Here is a 21,475-nt window from a genome sequence, read left to right on the forward strand (position 1 = left end):
TTTTCTCACCTTACAAATGTTAGAAATTTTACATATGGAAATAAAAGGAATGAAAGTATTTCTATGCAGTTATCATTTCCCACGTAAGTGATTTAAGGATTCAGTGAAGTTAGACGCTAACAGGTAGAATTTTTATGAACAGATTAGAATCAAATGATCAATAACTGTGCATTTTGTTATTGCTCGTCCTAAAAGTTGTTTGTAATGAAAATATCAGATTGTAATCCTCATACTCGAAAAGGAATCCCGTTTTATAAACTTTTAAAAAGTTTAATTTTATCGTTGGTTATGACTGTTACCCTCGTGAACGCGTTTAAAAATAAACACTCAGCCGAGTATCAGTCATTTAAACGCTACTATTAGATTCTCTCGTTAACAACGACTGTATTTAATTCAGCTGCAAACAAATGAGGAAAGAAGTCGAAAAATAAATTAAATCTTGAAAATCACAGGTTCATATGAGATTTACAAAACTTTTACGAGTATGAGTTGGCTCAATAAGAAGATCAAGAAATGATTGATATTAGCTACGGTTAAAGCATATATGTAAAAAGGAAACTGATATAAACATGACAAACAAAATGTAACAGTAATAGAAAGGGATGTAAAATGAAAATAATTTGTGATGTGAGAACAAAGTAAAAGATGAAGGTTGCACGAATACAAGCTGAAACCAAGTAAAAGAAATAATTAGCTGCAAGGAAAAAAGTAAACAGAGGAAGCGAATACATGAAATGAGTAACTGAATTGAAAGTACGTGTAGCAGCAAGATCATAAACACGACTGCTAGAATTGGCCAGAAGTACGCGAGTAAGATGTGGAGGCTTCCTTAGAAGTGCACAGTGGAGGTATGATTCATCAGAAAACAATCACTACATAGCCGACATACACTGATAACGGACAAAACAACAAGGTTATTCCATATACATAAAACATCAGTATTAGATATGTGGTGCTAACGTAACATGCAAATTGTGTAGTACATTAATCAATTTTTGATCAATGGAATAGGACGCGTCAAATCACATTGCAGATGCCTCAGAGTGAACTTTGAACTAACGCAGCTACAGTGATAGATGGTGCGATAAGCAAAAGGCATAGATGAACCAAGATAGCTTCAAATGAAGCCACAATTTACTTGCTACTAATTTCATTTTTATCAAACGTCCATGCAAATTTTATTTTATTAGCAATAAATAGGTTTTTATTACAGTCTATCTTGTTTACAGATTATCATATTTAGGATCGCATCTCAGTGTAGTTCCAAGTTTTTCCAAGGTTGACTTTCTCGTTACGCATGCAAGCAATGACAACAAATCTTGTTTAAAGAGGTTTAGCAGAGGTAGAGAGAAAAGAGCCAGAAATGGCCTCATAGCCGATATCCACAAGCACCGTGCAAATTACTCGACATACAATGTTCATGCAATTCCCATCATGCAAATCAACAAATATTCTGCGTGAGAGGAATACCTTGATTTCTTGCAATTGCGTCTTGATTTCATCCACTTTCCACGAAACGGCCCTCATCCAGCTCAACTTTTTCAAAGTTGTGAGCATCCACTGCAGGAAATTCTCCAGAACAAAATTAAACCGCATGTGTCTTGAGCTGTAGATGAAGATCAACGATTTGTGCTCCAATACATATTGATAAAGTGTTTCAATAACGACAAGGTAACGTTGTACGACGGTTGTTTGGTATGGAATGGACACTCGCCGGGAAGATGTAAGCTCAGCTTGATTAAAGACAGCGGATTCAGGTGTGATTGTTTCCACAATTTCAGTTTCCTCATATGGAACCACTTCCTCTACTGGCCTTTGCATTCCGATCGTCCCTTCAACACTTCCATGATGCACAGTTCTTGTCACTGTTCGTGTCACAACTCTTCTGAGCCGTACACCGTGTTCGTCAACATACTCTTCAAATTCTTCTGGCGCGTCATGTTCTGTGTGGGATACAGGTAGCTCTATTGTTGTTGGTGCAACATCTTCTGTATCGAGATAAACAGGTGCCGCCGACTCAAATACCTTTGTACTCAGATCTTTTTTCTGTTCGTCGCCAGATTTACGTATTATACTTGTGGTTGTGACGGTGCGTCTCACACGAACACCATTTTCATCAACAGATTCTTCAACTTCTTCTGGTGATTCACCTCCTGTTTGCGGTAAAGTAAATCCAACCTCTCTAGGTTCAATCTGTTGGCCTTTTCTTTTTATACTGGTTGCAGTGACAACACGTCTCACACTTCTCCTTACACGAACTCCATTTTCATCAATATACTCTTCAACTTCTTCTGGTGATTCATCTCCTGTTTGCGGTAAAGTAAGTCCAACCTCTTCAGGTTCAATCTGCTGGCCTTCTCTTTTTATACTGGTTGTAGTGACAACACGTCTCATACTTCTCCTTACACGAACTCCATTTTCATCAATATACTCTTCAACTTCTTCTGGTGATTCATCTCCTGTTTGCGGTAAAGTAAGTCCAACCTCTTCAGGTTCAATCTGCTGGCCTTCTCTTTTTATACTGGTTGTAGTGACAACACGTCTCACACTTCTCCTTACACGAACTCCATTTTCATCAATATACTCTTCAACTTCTTCTGGTGATTCATCTCCTGTTTGCGGTAAAGTAAATCCAACCTCTTCAGGTTCAATCTGCTGGCCTTCTCTTTTTATACTGGTTGTAGTAACAACACGTCTCATACTTCTCCTTACGCGAACTCCATTTTCATCGATATACTCTTCAACTTCTTCTGGTGATTCATCTCCGGTTTGCGGTAAAGTAAGTCCAACCTCTTCAGGTTCAATCTGCTGGCCTTCTCTTTTTATACTGGTTGTAGTGACAACACGTCTCACACTTCTCCTTACGCGAACTCCATTTTCATCGATATACTCTTCAACTTCTTCTGGTGATTCATCTCCGGTTTGCGGTAAAGTAAGTCCAACCTCTTCAGGTTCAATCTGCTGGCCTTCTCTTTTTATACTGGTTGTAGTGACAACACGTCTCACACTTCTCCTTACACGAACTCCATTTTCATCCATATACTCTTCAACTTCTTCTGGTGATTCATCTCCTGTTTGCGGTAAAGTAAGTCCAACCTCTTCAGGTTCAATCTGCTGGCCTTCTCTTTTTATACTGGTTGTAGTGACAACACGTCTCATACTTCTCCTTACGCGAACTCCATTTTCATCGATATACTCTTCAACTTCTTCTGATGATTCATCTCCTGTTTGCGGTAAAGTAAGTCCAACCTCTTCAGGTTCAATCTGCTGGCCTTCTCTTTTTATACTGGTTGTAGTGACAACACGTCTCACACTTCTCCTTACACGAACTCCATTTTCATCGATATATTCTTCGACTTGTTCCGGTGATCCATCTCCTGTTTGCGCTACAGAAAACTCAACTTTCTCTGGTTCAATTTGCTGTCTCCTAATACTGGTCGTGGTGACATCACGTCTCACAATTCTCCTTACACGAACTCCATTTTCATCGATATGTTCTTCGACTTGTTCCGGTGATCCATCTCCTGTTTGTGCTACAGAAAACTCAACTTTCTCTGGTTCCATCTTCTGTTTCCTAATACTGGTTGTAGTGACATCACGTCTCACAGTTCTCCTTACACGAACTCCATTTTCATCGATATATTCTTCGACTTGTTCCGGTGATCCATCTCCTGTTTGCGCTACAGAAAACTCAACTTTCTCTGGTTCAATTTGCTGTCTCCTAATACTGGTCGTGGTGACATCACGTCTCACAGTTCTCCTTACACGAACTCCATTTTCATCGATATGTTCTTCGACTTGTTCCGGTGACCCATCTCCTGTTTGTGCTATAGAAAACTCGACTTTCTCTGGTTTCATCTTCTGTTTCCTAATACTGGTTGTAGTGACATCACGTCTCACAGTTCTCCTTACACGAACTCCGTTTTCATCGATATATTCTTCGACTTGTTCCGGTGATCCATCTCCTGTTTGCGCTACAGAAAACTCAACTTTCTCTGGTTCAATTTGCTGTCTCCTAATACTGGTCGTGGTGACATCACGTCTCACAGTTCTCCTTACACGAACTCCATTTTCATCGATATATTCTTCGACTTGTTTCGGTGATCCATCTCCTGTTTGCGCTATAGAAAACTCAACTTTCTCTGGTTCAATCTGCTGTCTCCTTATACCAGTTGTAGTAACATAACGTCTCACAATTCTCCTAACACGAACACCATTTTCATCGAGATATTCTTCAACCTCCTCTGGTGACTCTTCCTCCGTTCTATCATCTGGTGAAGGGACCAAATCGTGATAGACAGGTGCCGCTGATTCAAACACTTGGGATCCTCTGTCATCTTTATTTTCGTCAATCGCCTTTGGTGACTGGTCATCTGTTTTCGTTGGCAGTAAATTGGATTGTGGAATCTCCTCAAACGATGAACTCAACTCAGGAATTATCACTTTTTTCTCGAAGTGCACAGAAAACACGTTTTCTTTAACTTCTGGCCTTTCTTCTGGCTCGCCTCTTTCATCCTCGTCTCCAACTTCCATTCCAGACTCCGCAGGTAGTTTGGGTGACGGCATATCGGATTCTTCTTCCGACGGGAACGCAACGGTAACAGGTTGTAATGTTCCTTTCAACTGAGTCGTGAAAACTGATTTTCTGAGCTTCTGTGTGCGACGACCAGCATCGGAGGCAATCATCACTATCTGTTCTCCTTCCTCGGGATCTTCTCTAAGCTTGGAATCATCGACATCATCAGGTTTCAGGACAACCTTCATTGATCCATCTCGCAGCACTGTTTTCATTGTAGTGGTATGAGAAGTGCGCATTACTCTTGTTATCCGTTGTCCGTGCTCGTCTGTGTACTCCTGTACCTCTTCTTTTGGCTCAGGAGGGATATCGACATCCATTTCCAAGTCGGGCATCTGACGTTCTACTCGTAGTATTGTCTTGGTGGTCGTTAATTTAGCAATTCTCTTTACCTGACGTCCGTCTTCATCAACGTATTCCTCGATGACTTCTTCATCAGGATCATCACTTTTATCTACCGAACTCTGCAATGAAATACTTACCTCGCCTGGTTCCTCTTCCAAGTAAACAGGTTGTGCTGATTCAAACACGACCGTCTCCCCATCGTTGTCCTCGTAATCTTCTTCGTCAGAAGAGGCGCCAAGAAGGGGCCTTCCCCATTCAAATTCTTCCTGTTTAGTCTCTGGTCTAGATTTACTTGGGACTTCAAAGTTTAAACTTTCAACGGTGCCCATTTCGACGGCTGTAACTCCAAAGGGAGACTTATCTTCCACTCTCCCATCACTATCAGAACTTTTTGCCACTGGTTTCCCTAATTCAAACGGTCTGGGTGAAAGGAGTACGTTAGTTCTTTCAGCAGCAGGTTCCGTTTTCCCAGATTTAGGAACTTCAAATGTATCAAGGAGATTCTTTTTGACTGTGGTGACCTTAAAGGAACGGGAAGAATCGCTCTCTGTTGGAGATTCATCATCCTAAAGATACAATGAAATACCGTGCGGGTCAATTAACTCCAAAGATGATAAAGCTACTTCGCTCAACTGATGGAGATATCTCTTTAATGACCGGCTAGTCAGGTGACCTAATGGTCACATCCAATTAATTGATGATGGTGTAAATTCTCACTACCTGGCTGTTTGACAAACTATCAAACTTGTGAAGAGAATTTATGCCTCAATGATCACTTCAAGTCGTGAAAAGTCGATAAATTGTGAAGAAACTCTGCTACATCCAATATTTTTATACTTTTTCCAATGTATCCTTTAATTTCCGTCGCGATAGGTAAATAAAATTGCCTCTTCAGATTTAATTTGCATACAAAACTGAATACAAATTAGCCCCACGACAACCTAGAAAAATTTCGCAAAGTTTAATAATAGGCCATTCAAATATGTGGATAAGCTGTTGATTGCTAAAAATTAAGTCTCATTAAGGTTTCAATTGTCCTCAAATACTGCATCTCAGATCAGTCCTCACAAGCAATTAGAATACAGCCGCGGGGCCAAAGCGGCGCGTAGCAAACACATGGAAGTGATAATTGTCCACATCTTTTCGCAGTTTTTCATGGGCAATACAGACGGAGTTGATTTGATGCTGTACATACATTACCTAACTATCAATATTACACTACGAAATATTACCACCATCAACATATTAAAAATTGGAAGTTCTCAGTTATGTATCGCTTCTAAAAGACCGAACAATATAGTTTTTCGAACAGTCTACTCGCAACTACAGAGGTGATGGTAAATCAGTCGTAATAAATAGAATACTGGCAATTAAGAGACAGAAACTAGTACATTTTTCCTGAATACGACATCACCTGATCCTTGCCACACTATAATTTGTGCATTGTTTGGGTTAGTGATGTTAGCATTCGCACATACAAATTTCATTAACTCGCGTGTTCAAAATACAAACCAAGAATTCAACCCACAAAATATCTTCTAAAAACAGGCCGAAAAACTAACCAGCCCCCTGATTTTCATCAGTCGATGTGCCAAGACACTAACTACATTTATGCTAAACATTCCAAGATAAACCATCCGTGTCTCAGGGTGTTAACATATCTGTCTCTTTAAGAATAAGTTTAGAGATCAACTCACATCTTGTTTGCGCCGTCTAAACAAGCCAAAAACTCGTCCCACAGCAGTCACAACGGGATTCATTTGGACTGTGGCTAAGAAGCTGAATTCAGCGACCGATCATGCTTGTCAATAACGAATAATTACCCCAAGAGATTCGTGCTAAATTGTTCAACCAGAACTGTTCCCGCACAATATTGCGGAGCGAGTGTTTACCGACACAAAGTGATTGGGCGTTTGAAAAAACAACAGAATTAAAATATTCGTCAATGTTCAGAAAAGTGTTCAAGGAAACGGACGATAAATGAACAAGCAGCTGACGGGCCTTAAATAACATTACAGTAACCTCGTAACACAAATTTATGCATTCCTTCTACACGTTCTTAAGACACCTTAAGAACAATAACAGCCAAAAGAAAACAGTGTCAATTGTAGTTTCTAATCACGTTCATCTTTTCTCTCAATGACTAAAACTAGTCTAGATCCTTCCTTTTCGCGGAATACACGCAGAATACTAAGCAACCATGATCCTTTCCAGGCTCGTACCTAAGGGTTACTTCCCACCTTCAGAGGCCGAAAAAAATCGATTTTTCTTCTATTTGACTTAACTGAAATTCAAACATTCAACCTAACGTTCCCGTAAAAAAAGGATCTGAAATCTATCTGAAAGCACCCAAGTTATTTATAAAAACGTATTTTCAAATCAGTTAATAAATCAGGAAGATGTCATAACTTGGGCGAGTGCCCTGGGGGAATTTTCGCGGCAACCGCTCATGTTGGGGCTCGATTTTCATCTTATTTCCATATATTGTTTACATCACGCACTTTACAAAATTCATACGTGGAAGCTCTTTGTTTATGGGAAAATCTTTGCTCGTGGAAAAATAAAAATCGGAAGAAAGTCCTTGGGTAAAAAAAAAAAAAAAAACAGGCCCCAAGAAGAAAGAAAGGGTACCATTCTGTCAAGAAAAGAAAAAAAATCCTTTGTTAAAGTGACTGAGGGAACTCCACGCTGGCGTCCAGATTTCGACAAAGAAGTCGCCGCCAAACCAAAATTTGCCATACATGAGGGTCATTATTGTGTCGTCCTCCTCAACGCTTCCCTGAGCGATCGAGAAAAAAAAGGGGGGCTTGAATGGGTTACTTTTCCCACGAAATCTTTATCATCGTCATTGACGCCAGGAGGTCTCGTTGTCCTATTAGTTTGCGGTTTCAGGAGGCGAGATAATCTCCTAGCGTGGCGCGAGTTGTTGGCGAACCTTTAAAAGCTAAAATCTCGTATATGATGTTGGGAGGATAACAACCACTTTGAGCAAATTTATAGGGTATATAGATTTGACTCATTCTCGTAAAATTTCGCCGAAACATCCTAGGAGTAATGACAAACGAAAGTGCGTCGGAAAATTTTGATATTTGAAATATTTGTCCCGTAGCTTCCATTTACGCAAAACGAGTCGCATATTTTTAGCTACTCCAACTTTAGATGCCGATATCTACACAACCAATCAGAATATCGAAAAACCCTGACACACTTTGTTGGTTGATGCCTTGTGAATGAGACTATGTAGCCATTTTGCTCGTGCTGCAGCATCCCATACCCAATAAATTCAATAGAACCTTCGGTCGTTTCACGCCTTACCGGCTCCTAACGCTTCCTTAAGAGAAAAGTAGCTTAAATTATATTTTTATGGTAAACTGTTTTATTAAGCTTTCTCCTGATATATAATTTGCTAGGATTTTAGTGAAACTATCGCGCGTACGAATTTTTTCCCGAAGGACACCCGCGAAGGTGGGAAGTAACCCTAAACTTTTACCCAGTGCTTTTCGATTTCAGAGAGACAAATCTTTATTTATTCCTAGAACAAGAATATCATTCTCAAATTCCACTCGATCAGCTGATGCTACACACTAAGCACTATCAAATAGTGATCATACAGATCTGGGTAATGACACGATAAACTTAAGGGAGACACTACTCCCTGGCACTTGGAAAGGAAGCTCACCTATGCCCGGCTCCACAAATTGGCATCAAACGTGACATTTCCAGCGTGACGTCCACTTCTCTTGGGCATCATTTCACTTCTCTATACGTTAATATGACAACTGCACTTACCTCGGCACGGTTGTTTTCGCTACAGGAACAAGTTTACGTGAAAACGATAGTGTGAAATGTGAGACGTGGAGCATGAAACGTGAATAGAATGAAACGTGATACGTGAACTGTGATGTGTGAACCGTGACGAGCGACGCGCAAGGAATTTCTTTCCGGACTTACCTTGAATTCAAAACGATTTTTTAGCTCCAGCAACTGAGTTTGGAGTTGATCCCACTGGTTGTTAACTCCGGTCACCTTATCGACGACACTCCTTGGGTCCTGTTCTGTATCCTCCAGATGTCTTATCACTTCCTGCCCAGACTCATTGGTGTTGGCCAGCTGGTATTTCAGACTGGATATTTCGTGATTTAAGGCCTATTTAAACAAAACAAAACAAACAAAAATTGAGTTAAACAATTTTAAAATATGTTTGGGATAATAAAAAACAGTAAAATAATGAAAAGGTGCATAGGTGCTTTAGACTGCGGAAAATGAGGAAAGTTAGATTTCTTTGAACACATCAGTCGAAAAGCTCTCAAAAGGACTAAGTCGATGACACAGATTACCATGAATGAGGTAGTTACAAATGTACTAGCCAATTAATCAGTTCTTAAAGCTAGTAACATAACGACGGCTAAGAAACTGTTTAAAGTTTAACCACGTTTCCCCGGGAATTCAACTGCTCGCCACGTTTTTCACTTCCTTTGAGAAATAGTTCTTGAACCAATCTTGCTACTTCAAACCCTTCTTTTTGACCCTTTTTTACATAGTTCCATATTTCTTTTTTTTTTTAATTTTGATGACGAACGACTCGTTTAAACGGTTTAAAGACATCACAACATGCACGGGAGTTACCTTGACCCGTCTGCTAAGATTCTTGGGATCGTCTTCACTCAAGAGGGCCTCGATCTCCGAGCGGCGCTGTTTAATCTGAACCGTGAGAGACTGGACTGATTCGTCCAGGTTCTTGACCGTACTCCAGGTGCTTTCCAGCTCTTTTTGTCGATCATTTGAAGCTACCACGATGAACTCCATGCGGCTCCTCACGTTGGCAATTTCTTCCTGTAACGAACAGAGTAAGTCGTGTTGTTCATGGTCATGGTAACTCATCGAATACCTTTCTGCAAAGCACCATTTCTCGCCGGGGGGGGGGGGGGTAGAAGAAAGAGAGGATCACACGGTTATAGATAGAGACCGGACCTCTAACAGTCAAAGGTAATAGTAACTCGTTTTCACTCACCCCATACGGTGAACTGAGACTTTCCACAATCAAAATTAATCATTTATATCCCAAGATCCGTTGCAAGTTTATAGGATGCTCTTTCAACCCCCTTCCCACCCCTCCTCGCGCGCAGTGCAAGGTTTACTCGTTTTGGGGCTGAAAATTTATCTGCCCACATTTACCCTACAGTTGCAGTAAACGACTGCGAGGAACCGCAGTAAAGAAACTTTAGCAGCTAAGTTTTACCTGGATTTCTTCACTTCCAGCAGCACCTTCTCGGTCCTCTAACAAATCATTTCCGGCTTTCAAGAGCAGTTCAACATCTCCTTTGTTCTGGGCAATCTCTTTTTGTAGAGTCTGGCGAGGAAATCCAAAGCAAATCTGTCATGAACATATATTACAACGCTTTTCCAATGGCTGTTGTAAAATCAAAATTGAAGTGAACACCTCAGTTTATTAAAACAACCTAGAATGCTAAATAAAGAGCCATGATCAGTTCATTGTGATACACATATTTTCACTACCTTCGATTTGCTGAGCGTGTTCTTTCTCACCAACTTTGAAGTCTTCACATCACGTCAATTAGCTTATTATGTGATAAAAAAAAGTGCTATGTCTTCGAATTGTGGTCAAACTTTCAGCACATTGACAAGAAAAGCGTGACAAACAGAAAGTAATTCTACTTCGGGCTTTCTTAGGTGTCCAAAAAGTCACGCAATATTAATGTCATGCACATAGCGTGACAGGGGTCTTCAGATCTTACCTTGTGATCGGATATTTGACGTCTAATGGTATCAGTGTCTCCCGCCACGGGTTCTAGTTTGCCTAACCTCTTCTCCGTCCTTCCCAGAAAAATTGTAATATTCCGCACCAGTCTCCTGTATTTTTCCATCTGCAACACGGTCGTCTCCAACGTGACATTTCTCGTTTCCAGTTGTTTCCACACGTTATCGTAACGCGTGCGCACTGATGTCAAGTCCCCCTCAAGCGGAGTCTGAGGTGTTTCACCGGGGTGCTGAGATGTAATACTGATGATAACTTTCCCCAGGCCAACCAACAGATCGATTTGAGCCTTGTAATTCACGGCTTCGTTTTGCAATGCCTGCAAAATGAAATCAAAAGAGATTTAATAACTTCATAACGTCCTGAAAACCCTTGGAGTGACCAGCATCTTATTTCTCCTTACATCAATACCGCCGAATTATTTATGAAGATCATAATAATTAAAGAAATGATCGCCAGCGTAAGGAGCTTTGATTGTCATTCTTTTTCTCCTTGTTAATGCCAAAGGAAATGTAAAGAGAACAGTATGGAGATTATCAAAACTGATGTTAGGGTGCGAAGGACTTACGAACCATATTTGCCAGAGAACATAACTTTTTCTTTACTTAATAAGATGATGGCCGACAGGTGCCTTAAGGAGGAAAATTCGGCGGCTTCATTCAGTTTTATTCAGTCCTTTTTGCTTCCTGGAGCCTTATCTACAAGTCAGATTTTCATTTTCTCTTCTAACCCCAAATTACCTTCTGTTCTTTCATCTGCGCACTGAGTACATCTGGGTCCAGACCCACGGGAGGTATGGAGACAAGCCTCACTTCTATGGTGTCCAACCACACAGTGACGGTTTTGTACACAGTGTAAAACTTTTCAGACTGTTCCTGTAACTCGTCAAACTTTGCCGTGGTATTGAGCAGTTTAATCGCAAGAGTCTGCCAGTTCTTGTTCACGCGGTCTAGTGTTTCTAGGATGATGGACTGTTGCTTATTCTTTTCCAGATTAATCAGTTCGTGTCCTCCCTGGTTCACGGATTGGAAGGCAGGCCGCATCTTTTCGACTTCGTCTTGGAAATGCTAAAAAACGAAAACAGGTGAAGTTGAGTATATATGAATAGAGTGAAAATCGTTCATTGCCCATTCTTATCTGAAGCGAAAGTAGGGGTATTTGCACAAGATCAGCAGCAAAGCCATCTTACCTTCCCGGAGTATCTGGTAAATTCAAATTAGGATTTCGAGCTGCTAAGATGTAGATTTCATTTATCGTAAAAATAAAAGTTTCGAGTAGAACAGCATAGCGTGTATCCAGGAGTTTCACCAAGTTTTTCCACAAGCGGCTACTAAAGGTGTAACAGGAGGGGGCTGTGCCCGGAAAATGGCCACAAGCAAAACCCATGCATGAGAACCTAATAGCAAGCTCAACAGACGGCGGTAGACCGCTTTTAACGAAGCCTCTGGTGTACCACTCCGTCTTTAAATTAGGATTACAGCGTAAAAACAGATCATACGACAGTGAGAGGCACACCAATCAGGGTTGTCGAAAAGCTTTAGGGCAACCGGAATGTGATAAAAAGTATTTTGGTTTTATCAATTGAGTTGAAAGTGTAAATCGGCCACCGTTGGGAGTTTCCAAAGCTGACATTTCGCTCAGACAAAAGGTTAACGCTTGAAATGTCAGCTTTAAATTCTTGAACGATGGCAAATTTACATCATTGACTAATTTGATAAAACCAAATTACCTTGTAGTACCTTAGCCGACGTAGTGCCACAGTTTCTTAAGCAACTTAGCCCAATTGTTCATTTGTGTTACAAAGTATCACACGTATCCCACCTGTAACTTCTCCTCAAACACCAGGATATCACTAGTCACCAGTTCGCCGGCGTCGAGCCTCTTGATCATACCAAGTTCCCAGCGTTCAAAGTCTTTTGCGATCATGATAAACACACTCTTGAGTTCTTCCTTACGATTGTCAGATCTTTCCAACACTTCAACCCAGAGTTTGTTGAGCTGTTTCAATTTGGATTCTTTCTGCTTCTTCTTCTGCGAGTTAAACATTTCGTTCAGAGCTTCCACAGATGTTCCGTTTCGGTTGACTTCCACTTGAAGAATCTGCGAAAAATTAAAGTTTAGGGTTAATGTTAGGTCAGGGTGAGGGTAGATGCGCTGTTGCTCAGATACTGACATTAATCCGTTTATAACACGACGTTTGCAGCTAAGATTCAAAACATTACCTCTTGAATTCTCAACTAAGTTTCAGAGTTAACAAAAATAAACAAACTCATCTGCTATAAAACCAAGTTTTCTAACTCAACCTACATAGCTATGTAAAGTAGATATAATTAAGAGTTTCTTATTATATCTTGTGGGTTCACCGATTAAGAGGCAAAGTCGTAAAGGCATGTATACGTTGTTTCTCGAATTGGATTCTTCAAACCTTAGAAAAAAATGCTAAAAGAATGAAAATTGTGTCCAGCTAAAGTATTTTCTGGAAGCATAAGCTCTTGTTCTGTTAGTCGCGTTACCTTAAACCGCTGCGCCTGGTTCCTGAGTTCAATCAGATTGCGTGACACGGGTGTAACTTTGTCAAGTTGTTTCTTAAGTTCAGTCAGAGCCTTGATCGCAACATCTAATCCATCCTTGAAGTTCTGTGAGGTGGTGAGCGCTGCCTGCAATTTTTCCTGGTAGACACTGATGTTCGCACACAGCTCGTCATATCGCTGGCTTATCGTCTTCCCTCGCTCAAACTCGGGCGTTCGAATCAATCCTTGGACACTGTGGCCAAGTACCCCGACAGCTACGATCTCCGCCTGATGTAAATTCACCTCTGTCTGCAGAACCTGACGAGAGACAAATCAGAACGAGGAAAACAACCTGTGAGGCGTGCTAACACTTTTATTACCCCACCCACTTCGTTCTCCACGTGGTCGAGAGGTTTTTAAAAGTTTGACGCGCAAAGAATATGTCTGGAAATGTGGCGTTGAGATTGGTCTGACTCGAGACACTCTCCGAGCCAGTGGGATGGAAATAGTATGCGGGGACACAGCCAATCAAAAAAAATCAAATCGCCATATTCGCGATTCATATGCAAAGGCGGACATATGATTGGTTCATTTGTACTACGTGGTACAAAATAGTCTTCTCTGATTGGCTATGTTCTATAGCGCCCCGTCTACCACGGAGCGACTTTGTTCCTTGCGTTATCCCGCGCTTTAGATAGCATCTTTATACTGTACGCTCCCATTGAGTCGTATTGGTATTTCATCTTTGTTCTGATAGCTGCATTGCAACGCTTTCTGTAATCATTTCCAGTTACCTTCAGTTCAGTGATTTGCTGTTTAATAGCTGTTGGATCTGACTTCACAGGCTGCGCCATGTACCGGGCTAATGTGTCCTCTGCTTTGTTCAACCAGGGTAACACCTGTGTGGCTTGACTGTCATACTCACGCAATTGCCGCCATGATCGGTCTAAGATAGTTCCTTGTTCACTAATCAGCAAAAGAAGCCTGCGAAGGGGAGAAAATGCCTTAGTCGCAAAATATTCATCTTTTTACCCCTATGAGTGCTAGCATCTAATTTTTCCTGACAATATCACCACTGAATCAAATCGTCTGGACACGAGAATGAAGGAAATGATCATTAACTAAAGAAGCTATTGTTTTTTAAAAAAATTCTCCTTATCAGCATCTTGGGAATGTATAGAGAACAGTATGGAGAATTTGCGTACTGATGATGGGGTGTAAAGGGTGAACTGTTTCGAGCCTGGTGGGTCGTAACTTCCGGGGTTATCCTAGCCTCACTGGCATGTGGTGACAGAGAGAATTGCCTCCTTCGGTACATTAAACTATCGAATGTAATCACCGCAGTTTCTCAAGTTCCCCCTGGGGCAGAAGGCTAGGGTGTTACAAAAGAACACAACGCAGGGGACCGGCCCAATATTGAACTGTCAATACCGATTCAAACGTCAACAACTGGGCCGTAAAATGACTCTACTTACTGCGAAATGCGACATGAAATGCAACACGTGGAATTGTAAAGAGATCTTGCGATCAGTAATGCCTCAAAAGCAATCAAGATTTGACTTGCGTAAATTTCTAAAAAGGTTGTGCGATTTGTAATATTTTTTTTTTATAGAGGATAAAATGAGATGCCAAAAAAAAACACCAACGAAATCAAAAGAAAACAAAAAAATGTGTAAGGAATTACTCTTTACCTGCTGTAGCGCTCGTTAATATCAGCAAGCTTGTTCTCTAGTACCCAGGACTTTTCATTAGGGACCGCTATACTAACTTGCGCCGGCGATGCAACATCTGTGGATTCTAATGTGGCAACAGAACGCTCGAGCTCTGCGTGGAAAACCTAAAGAAAATAAAACAGAGCTAACACGTTGAAACCGGCTCACACATTTCTTACAACTGCAAATGCACGAGAACGACAAGTAGGCCCTTTCATTAACTGCTATGAAAATATAATCCCACAAAGTACATTCCCAATGAGTGTCCATAGGCAAACTTTAGTCAAACGCGCTCATCCAAGAGACTGCAGACGTTCATTTAAGTACTGAAAAGTTGGGGTGTACAGAATGAACAGAATCCTCCACGAATCCCTCTAACTCAACGATTCCGACTTTGAATAACGTCATGAACAGTCATTATCGGATGGGTAGTGCATTGAACACAATGCATTAAAAAGACTACAATACCGTTGCCAAGACATGAACATTAAACTGGGTTAACAAATACTGGTGGCTAGGCTTGAAAAGACTCGCATCTAAAAAGGTTAAGACCGATGCCACCCTTAAAAACTCTTAAACACCACCGAAGATAGTACTCAAATAACGCATAAATTTAAATGTTTGGGTTTCTAGGTCAATTTCACTCACGGCAAACCGGCCAATGAGTCACTGTAACACACAGGTCTACAATCAATGGTCACACTTCCTAGCAGTCAATTGTCATAAAATATAAAGAAAAATGGTCACCTTTGCTTCGTGTAGGAAGTCCTCCCCACTTTGGTTTACCTCCTTTAAGTCTTTCTCGTGATCCTTCACGTCGTCGACAAAATGCTACATTGAAACGAAAGCATTTTTAGAAACATGATTGTATTGCGAATATTAAGTTGCCTTTTTCCAAGGTCAGCCTATTGTTCACTGTAATTTAGTTTGGCCTTTAAGAAACGTGGATCAAACGATAAAAAGATACAAACCCAAATTAATCCCTTTATGTGTGACTCGTCCAAAAAAAGCTTTCTTCGGTAAATATTTGCATTATAAAAATGTCAAACGCGCCAAAACGCATACAAAAATTATCAATTCAAAAGAAAATAAAAAAAGATGGAAAAATTCCTTATTCAAAACTTTCAAGCGTCGCTTTGAACGTCAGTCAAGAGGGAAAATGAAGACTTCGCCCTAGTTTTATTGGTAGCGAAAGAGCACGTATGAAGAACACCTCGTGAAAGATGCATCTCTATGCGGAATATCTGAAAGCGGAAAAATGGCTGTAATATTTCTGATGAATAATCTTTAAATCCGCGTGAAAATCTCTAAATTCCACCTGAGTGAGGCATTCTTTTCTGAGAATAATCCTTATGAAAATAAAAATTGTTTGACCTCTTACGCATCAATAGTTATTGGTGCGGTACTGAGGAAGTACTTTCTTCTTAATTTTGAAATGACTTTTTTACCTCATCCATTAAGAAGAATGAATAGGTTCTTAATATTCGATTGAACATTTACGTGTTTCACGCAGCTTGGTTGAAGGAAAATATCGAAACACATATTTGATACAATGTTTTACTGGTGTTGCGTGACTAAGAAAATTGTTACGTGACATACCCAGCGGAATGAAGAGAGGACAAATTCTTATCTCTCATTTACGGGTAAAGATCGAAGGTTACAATCACAAAGTATAGACAATGAATCCGGAAACTGGATAAAATGGAAAATGAAGCTTAACATTATTTCATTGTTCCGTTATCTTGATGGAAAGCCATGTTCAATGAACTAAATCTCTTTACATAGGAGCACGCAAACCTTGTGAATGAGAAGTTTGTCCTGGGCTCTTTGGATATTTTTGGCATCCAGGAGAATCGCACTGGCCTGATCCTCTGCTTTCTTGAGCCACGCCTGAAAACAGATTACGAAATTCACTCAAATGAACAAATACAGCAAGAACTGAAACTGTGAGAGGATCGCCCTTAACGCCCAAATCTTGTTCCGGGTTTTGTTTTACTGCAGCCAGATCATGATGCTTTAAATCAATTTTTGCCGCATTGCAGCTATCATACACTATAAGTAATTCGCTTGATAAGAAAGGAATATCACCAAAAGAGACAACGATAAACCAAAAGTAAACACAAATGGAAATATTTAATAAAGATTAAAGTTGACAACCCTGAGAAATATCTGCGAAATGGTTTAAGATACACAAAATGGTGACGGGGCATACATTCACATTTTAAACCTAAATTTTCAAAATACTATAGAGCTATTATCATCAAAAGGGCATCTTTTAAAGATCTCTACTTTCTTTGCTTTACAAGCAAAGGGATGTGTGTGATAAAGCAAGAAAAAGCATGCACGAAATTCCATTTTGCGACTGAAGAACAAAGAGTACGATTGCAAAGAGGCTGATAAGTCATCCCGCTGTCCTCTTTGTTTTCCATGCGTTAGGTGTCAAATGTTATCTCAAATCCATTTATCTTTGGCTCCACCATGCAAATTTTGTCTCCTTTAGTGTCCTACTTGGTAAGGAGCCAACATCACTGGCTGATTGCAAAAAAATCTAAAATCATTGAAGCCAAAGCTTAGGCACTCGCCGACCACAAACGGATTAAAACATTGAGGACCGTTCGTGAGGTAAAAAAATAAGTTGAGGACATTTTTTGGAAATATTCCATTTTTTGATGCAATTTTTTAAATAAAAATAAAAATAATAAATAATAATAATAATAATAATTTTAAAAAATAACACAAACCATACCAAGAAAGGATGCAACAGTTCTTCAAAATTCGTTAGCTTTTCGTGGATCCTCACAAGTCTCATGTACCGATTGTCGAGCTCAGCTTGCAGTCGTCCCCACCTCGCTTCCAATATGCTCATCTTCGAGTCAAGTTCGGCTTTCTTCGTGGGCGATAGAAGCTGACCGCTGCCTTTCAAGAACTGCTTGCTCTGCTCGAGCATAACTTCCACCGGTTTCTTCCTCTCATAGACTGCTTTGGTAAATCGCTGGATGAGGAAAAGAACAATATTTAATTAATTTCACTCTCTAACTCCTCAGGTCTCAAGATCTCATAACTAATTCTCCTGACTGTCTGCATTACCATTCGTATGATGTTAGTTTGGAGAATTTGGTATTGGATCAACTAAAAATCCCCTTATTCTCATTGCTTGTCTGCTCTATATTGTACTGATATTGTAAAGAGAAATTTTGTCTGGTCATGGGAGTTGAAGGTTAAGAACTGACTAAATCACCGCCTCTGAACGCTTAAGTGCCAAAGAAAACTTTTATCTTTGGAGCTCCTTCGGTAGTGAATTGTAAAGTAGGTTTTGAATGATTTTGGTAGTTAGTTATTTCGCTTGTTGCACAATTAGGTCTTCAAGTAGTTATTAAAGCGGTTAGCACGAAGATGTTGGCATGACGTGCTGCTCAATAAATTCGAGAAAAAATAAAGGTCTTACATGTTGGTATGTTCACGATATCGTTAAGTAATGTTTCCTGACGTGCAAAATAACTTTAAACTTGAAGGAAACTAGAAAATATTAGCTCTGAAGTACAGGAAAATACAAAAGGAGACAGTAAATACTATGACAGTACAGGAATGACTACGGATGAAAAAGATTGAAAGGGATTTAAATAAGGAACTGCGAAATTTGGCGGATTTTTTTCAAGATCCACACACAACAAATGATAAACATCTTTAACAATAACAATCTAACCCTCGGAAGTGATCGATAGTGCTCAAAAGTGATTGGATTATCTAATTAGTACTAATGGAATGTGGATACGGGATGAAAAACGTAATAAAAATAATAGCCAATTTCTCAAGGCCCCTCTTACGTCAATGCACTGTTCTGAAGGACTAGTTAAAAAGGCACCCTAGAGGCAAAAGGTCGCTAGATCAAAAATTGTGTCAATGCTACTGTTCTTGTGTTATTGATATGCAAATAAATTTCAAGACTTCAAGTTAATTCATAGTGGATTTAGCGTGAAATTGCAGCGATTTAGAGATTCAATACGATGCTCAAAGGGAACTTATCGAAGTTAATGTCTAATGTAGACATAAGTCTCGCGAAAAGTTAAACAAAGTTTTTTGCAGTTCAAGAGTAAAGCAAGCAGCATCCTAATGACGTGAAACAGCCCTTGAGTTCTCCTGTAATGCAAACAAGCGTCTGATGAACATATTTTAACTTGATTTGCTTGCGCATTTACGCTACTGTTCGAAAGAAGAGTGCGACCTCACCATGTCACACAAAGAGACGGCTTAGATAATAAATTCATCAACTTCGCTGATCTGAATTTCGTACTCAGCGATGTACTAAACAGATCAGTGTAGAGAACGTCTCCGAACAATCGAGCAAGTACACTTAGGCTGAACGAGGTCTATTCCGCGGTTGCAGCGATCAAAATTACCAATTATGGAACAATTCACACCAACTAAGAGCCGTTAAATAGGAAGGAACACAGAAGTTGTCGAACCTGGGTTTCAAAGTTACAAAACATCGCGTCCTTCTCTCCACTGGAATCTTCAACACCACCAAATCGAATAATCGACGTTGTTTAAAATCCTGAAGAACATTTCTCGACGTAATTTCTGTGGTTGAGAGCTGACTAAACGAGTTCAGTCTTTACAACCGCGTTTTCGCGTCTCTTCACTAGCTCTCTGAGAACAAGGAACCTTCCTTGTGCTAAACTTCAATCATGATTACGACAGGCGACATGTTTGTTTTCCGTGATTATTAAAATCACCAGAAACGACTGTTTGCTGATTACATGCAGATTAGTGCGAAAACGTTTGGCTTTCTTGAGGAACTGGTCTCAAGGGACCATTGACCGAAAATAAATTTATTTTAAAAACTTCCTTGGATGTAGGATTCCAACCTATGAATGAACTGTGTCAGAAAGAATAATTACAAAAAGCCTTCTCGTCAAAAGAACTAAAAAAAATTCACAAAACAAACGGCTAGTTAAGACTCTTACTAATTAATTCCTCAGCCTTTATTCCAGACTCAAATCTCTAAGAATGTAAAGTAAATCTCAGTTTTCAGCCTATGGATTACACCCCACTGAGCGACTGGACGGTTCTTCTAATTTCGTTTATTCCGTCGATCCATTTCGTAATTCTCCATTCTGGTTGCTAACTTCTGGAAACTAACTTCTCTATCAAGATCCCGCTTCTCGCTGACAAACCATGGAGAAGTCACATGTTGTCAAAGAGTCGAGTAATGCATGCACTGCCATGCGGAAAGATGGGTATACCTTAAATTGTCACTCTAACTCTGTGGTTGATAATGAAAAGTAGGATATGCGATGATTCTTAGGAGACTTTTTCAACCAAAACCTTTCACGTAGGTAAGAACTCTCACATTGTTGTGCAGCCAATCAAATGAAAGCAAGCCAAGTACAATGCGTAGTGTAGCACTATGGGACCAGTCCATTTACCGCCAAATTTGACTCTGACCTTCGGCCCAGTGGCTCTCAAAACAGGGGCAAAGTCCCACGCCAAAGGTGCAAATAAATCTGTAAGACTTCCACTGTTCAAAAGCTGATGGCGAAAATCTAAGAGCACTTGAGTTTTGGCGTAATTACCCTTTTATCTAGCGAGAGTATTTTGAAAATGAGATCTTCCCCGTTAAAAATTGATTCTATAATTTACGTTGTTTAAGAAACTATTCTCAAAAGAGACACTCATTAAGCGCTGGGGTAAAAAACCCGTCATCACGTCACTGTCACTAGATGCTAGAACTTGTCCTGGACCTCGCTATTACGCAAATCAAATGACAGTCCTTCGCGTAAATTGTTCAGTGTAGTACTATGCCAAGGCGGTCTTTCCGAAGTCCAAAATCCAGGATCTTTCCATTAAACAAGAGCGCTATTCAACGTTTTACACACAAACTGTTAGCTCTTTCATAAGCCTTTTCATACCCCATCAAATTCGATCACTAAGTAAGTAAGACAGGAAAACAAAGGAAAGGCAATGATAACCCAAATGGAACAAGGAGAGTCAAACTGGCCACGGACACATATTGACCAGAGCCGAGGATCCTAACCAAGAGACTTCTCTCTATCTTACACTTACAAGAGTTAACTTAAGAAAGTTTTAAATTTATTGCCACTTATCCTCTTTAAAGGACACGATTTCCCTGTGATCTATCATTATCATGTTGATCTTACCTTCTGTTCTTCAATTTGCTCTTCTAATTGTTTGACATCTGCGGGGGAGGCTGATTGCGTCAGCAGGATTTTCTCTGTGTCGGATAGCCAGTCAAGTAAGTGCTGTATCGAGGTGCACCACTGTAAGCAGGCCTCTTCAACCTGAACAAGTACAAAGCGAACGTCACAAAAAGGTATGACTGAACGTCACGCCAATGTTGGGTGACCGTCGCGCAGTGAACCTAACAATGCCAGTTGTCACGACAATGTGCGATTTTGATTTAATCCAAAATACCATTCACATTAAAACAATACGAAAAATAAATGAGATTAATGCGCGCACAATGGTTAACCAGTATAGCAACGAAAAAATTTATAATCGCATTAAAAATTACCCTAATCATTTAAAAGGGTGATCA

At 40.1% G+C, this 21,475-nt stretch overlaps 1 protein-coding gene across 7 annotated transcripts in view; it reads right to left on the reverse strand.

Moving 5' to 3' along the window:
* The window catches only part of LOC113676135 (uncharacterized), a 116,275-nt gene that overhangs the window by 62,438 nt on the left and 32,362 nt on the right, over positions 1–21,475 (reverse strand). For 3 of the 7 annotated variants that reach the window (XM_089189853.1, XM_089189854.1, XM_089189855.1), the window contains 14 exons: positions 21,078–21,218; positions 17,666–17,911; positions 16,717–16,809; positions 15,667–15,750; positions 14,899–15,044; positions 14,002–14,191; positions 13,211–13,525; positions 12,519–12,797; positions 11,438–11,764; positions 10,678–11,016; positions 10,161–10,271; positions 9,548–9,754; positions 8,873–9,067; positions 1,471–5,487 (listed from right to left, as the gene is read on the reverse strand). In XM_089189853.1, the coding sequence (XP_089045979.1) occupies positions 1,471–5,487; positions 8,873–9,067; positions 9,548–9,754; positions 10,161–10,271; positions 10,678–11,016; positions 11,438–11,764; positions 12,519–12,797; positions 13,211–13,525; positions 14,002–14,191; positions 14,899–15,044; positions 15,667–15,750; positions 16,717–16,809; positions 17,666–17,911; positions 21,078–21,218 (6,690 nt within the window). Of the gene's footprint in view, positions 1–1,470; positions 5,488–6,618; positions 6,969–8,872; positions 9,068–9,547; positions 9,755–10,160; positions 10,272–10,677; positions 11,017–11,437; positions 11,765–12,518; positions 12,798–13,210; positions 13,526–14,001; positions 14,192–14,898; positions 15,045–15,666; positions 15,751–16,716; positions 16,810–17,665; positions 17,912–21,077; positions 21,219–21,475 lie in introns of those variants that run through there. The other 4 variants (XM_089189857.1, XM_089189858.1, XM_089189856.1 and 1 more) reach the window with 3 other exon arrangements.

This window comes from Pocillopora damicornis, chromosome 12 (genome assembly GCF_964200805.1).
Source record: "Pocillopora damicornis chromosome 12, jaPocDami1.2, whole genome shotgun sequence".
Classification (NCBI taxonomy): Eukaryota; Metazoa; Cnidaria; class Anthozoa; order Scleractinia; family Pocilloporidae; genus Pocillopora; species Pocillopora damicornis.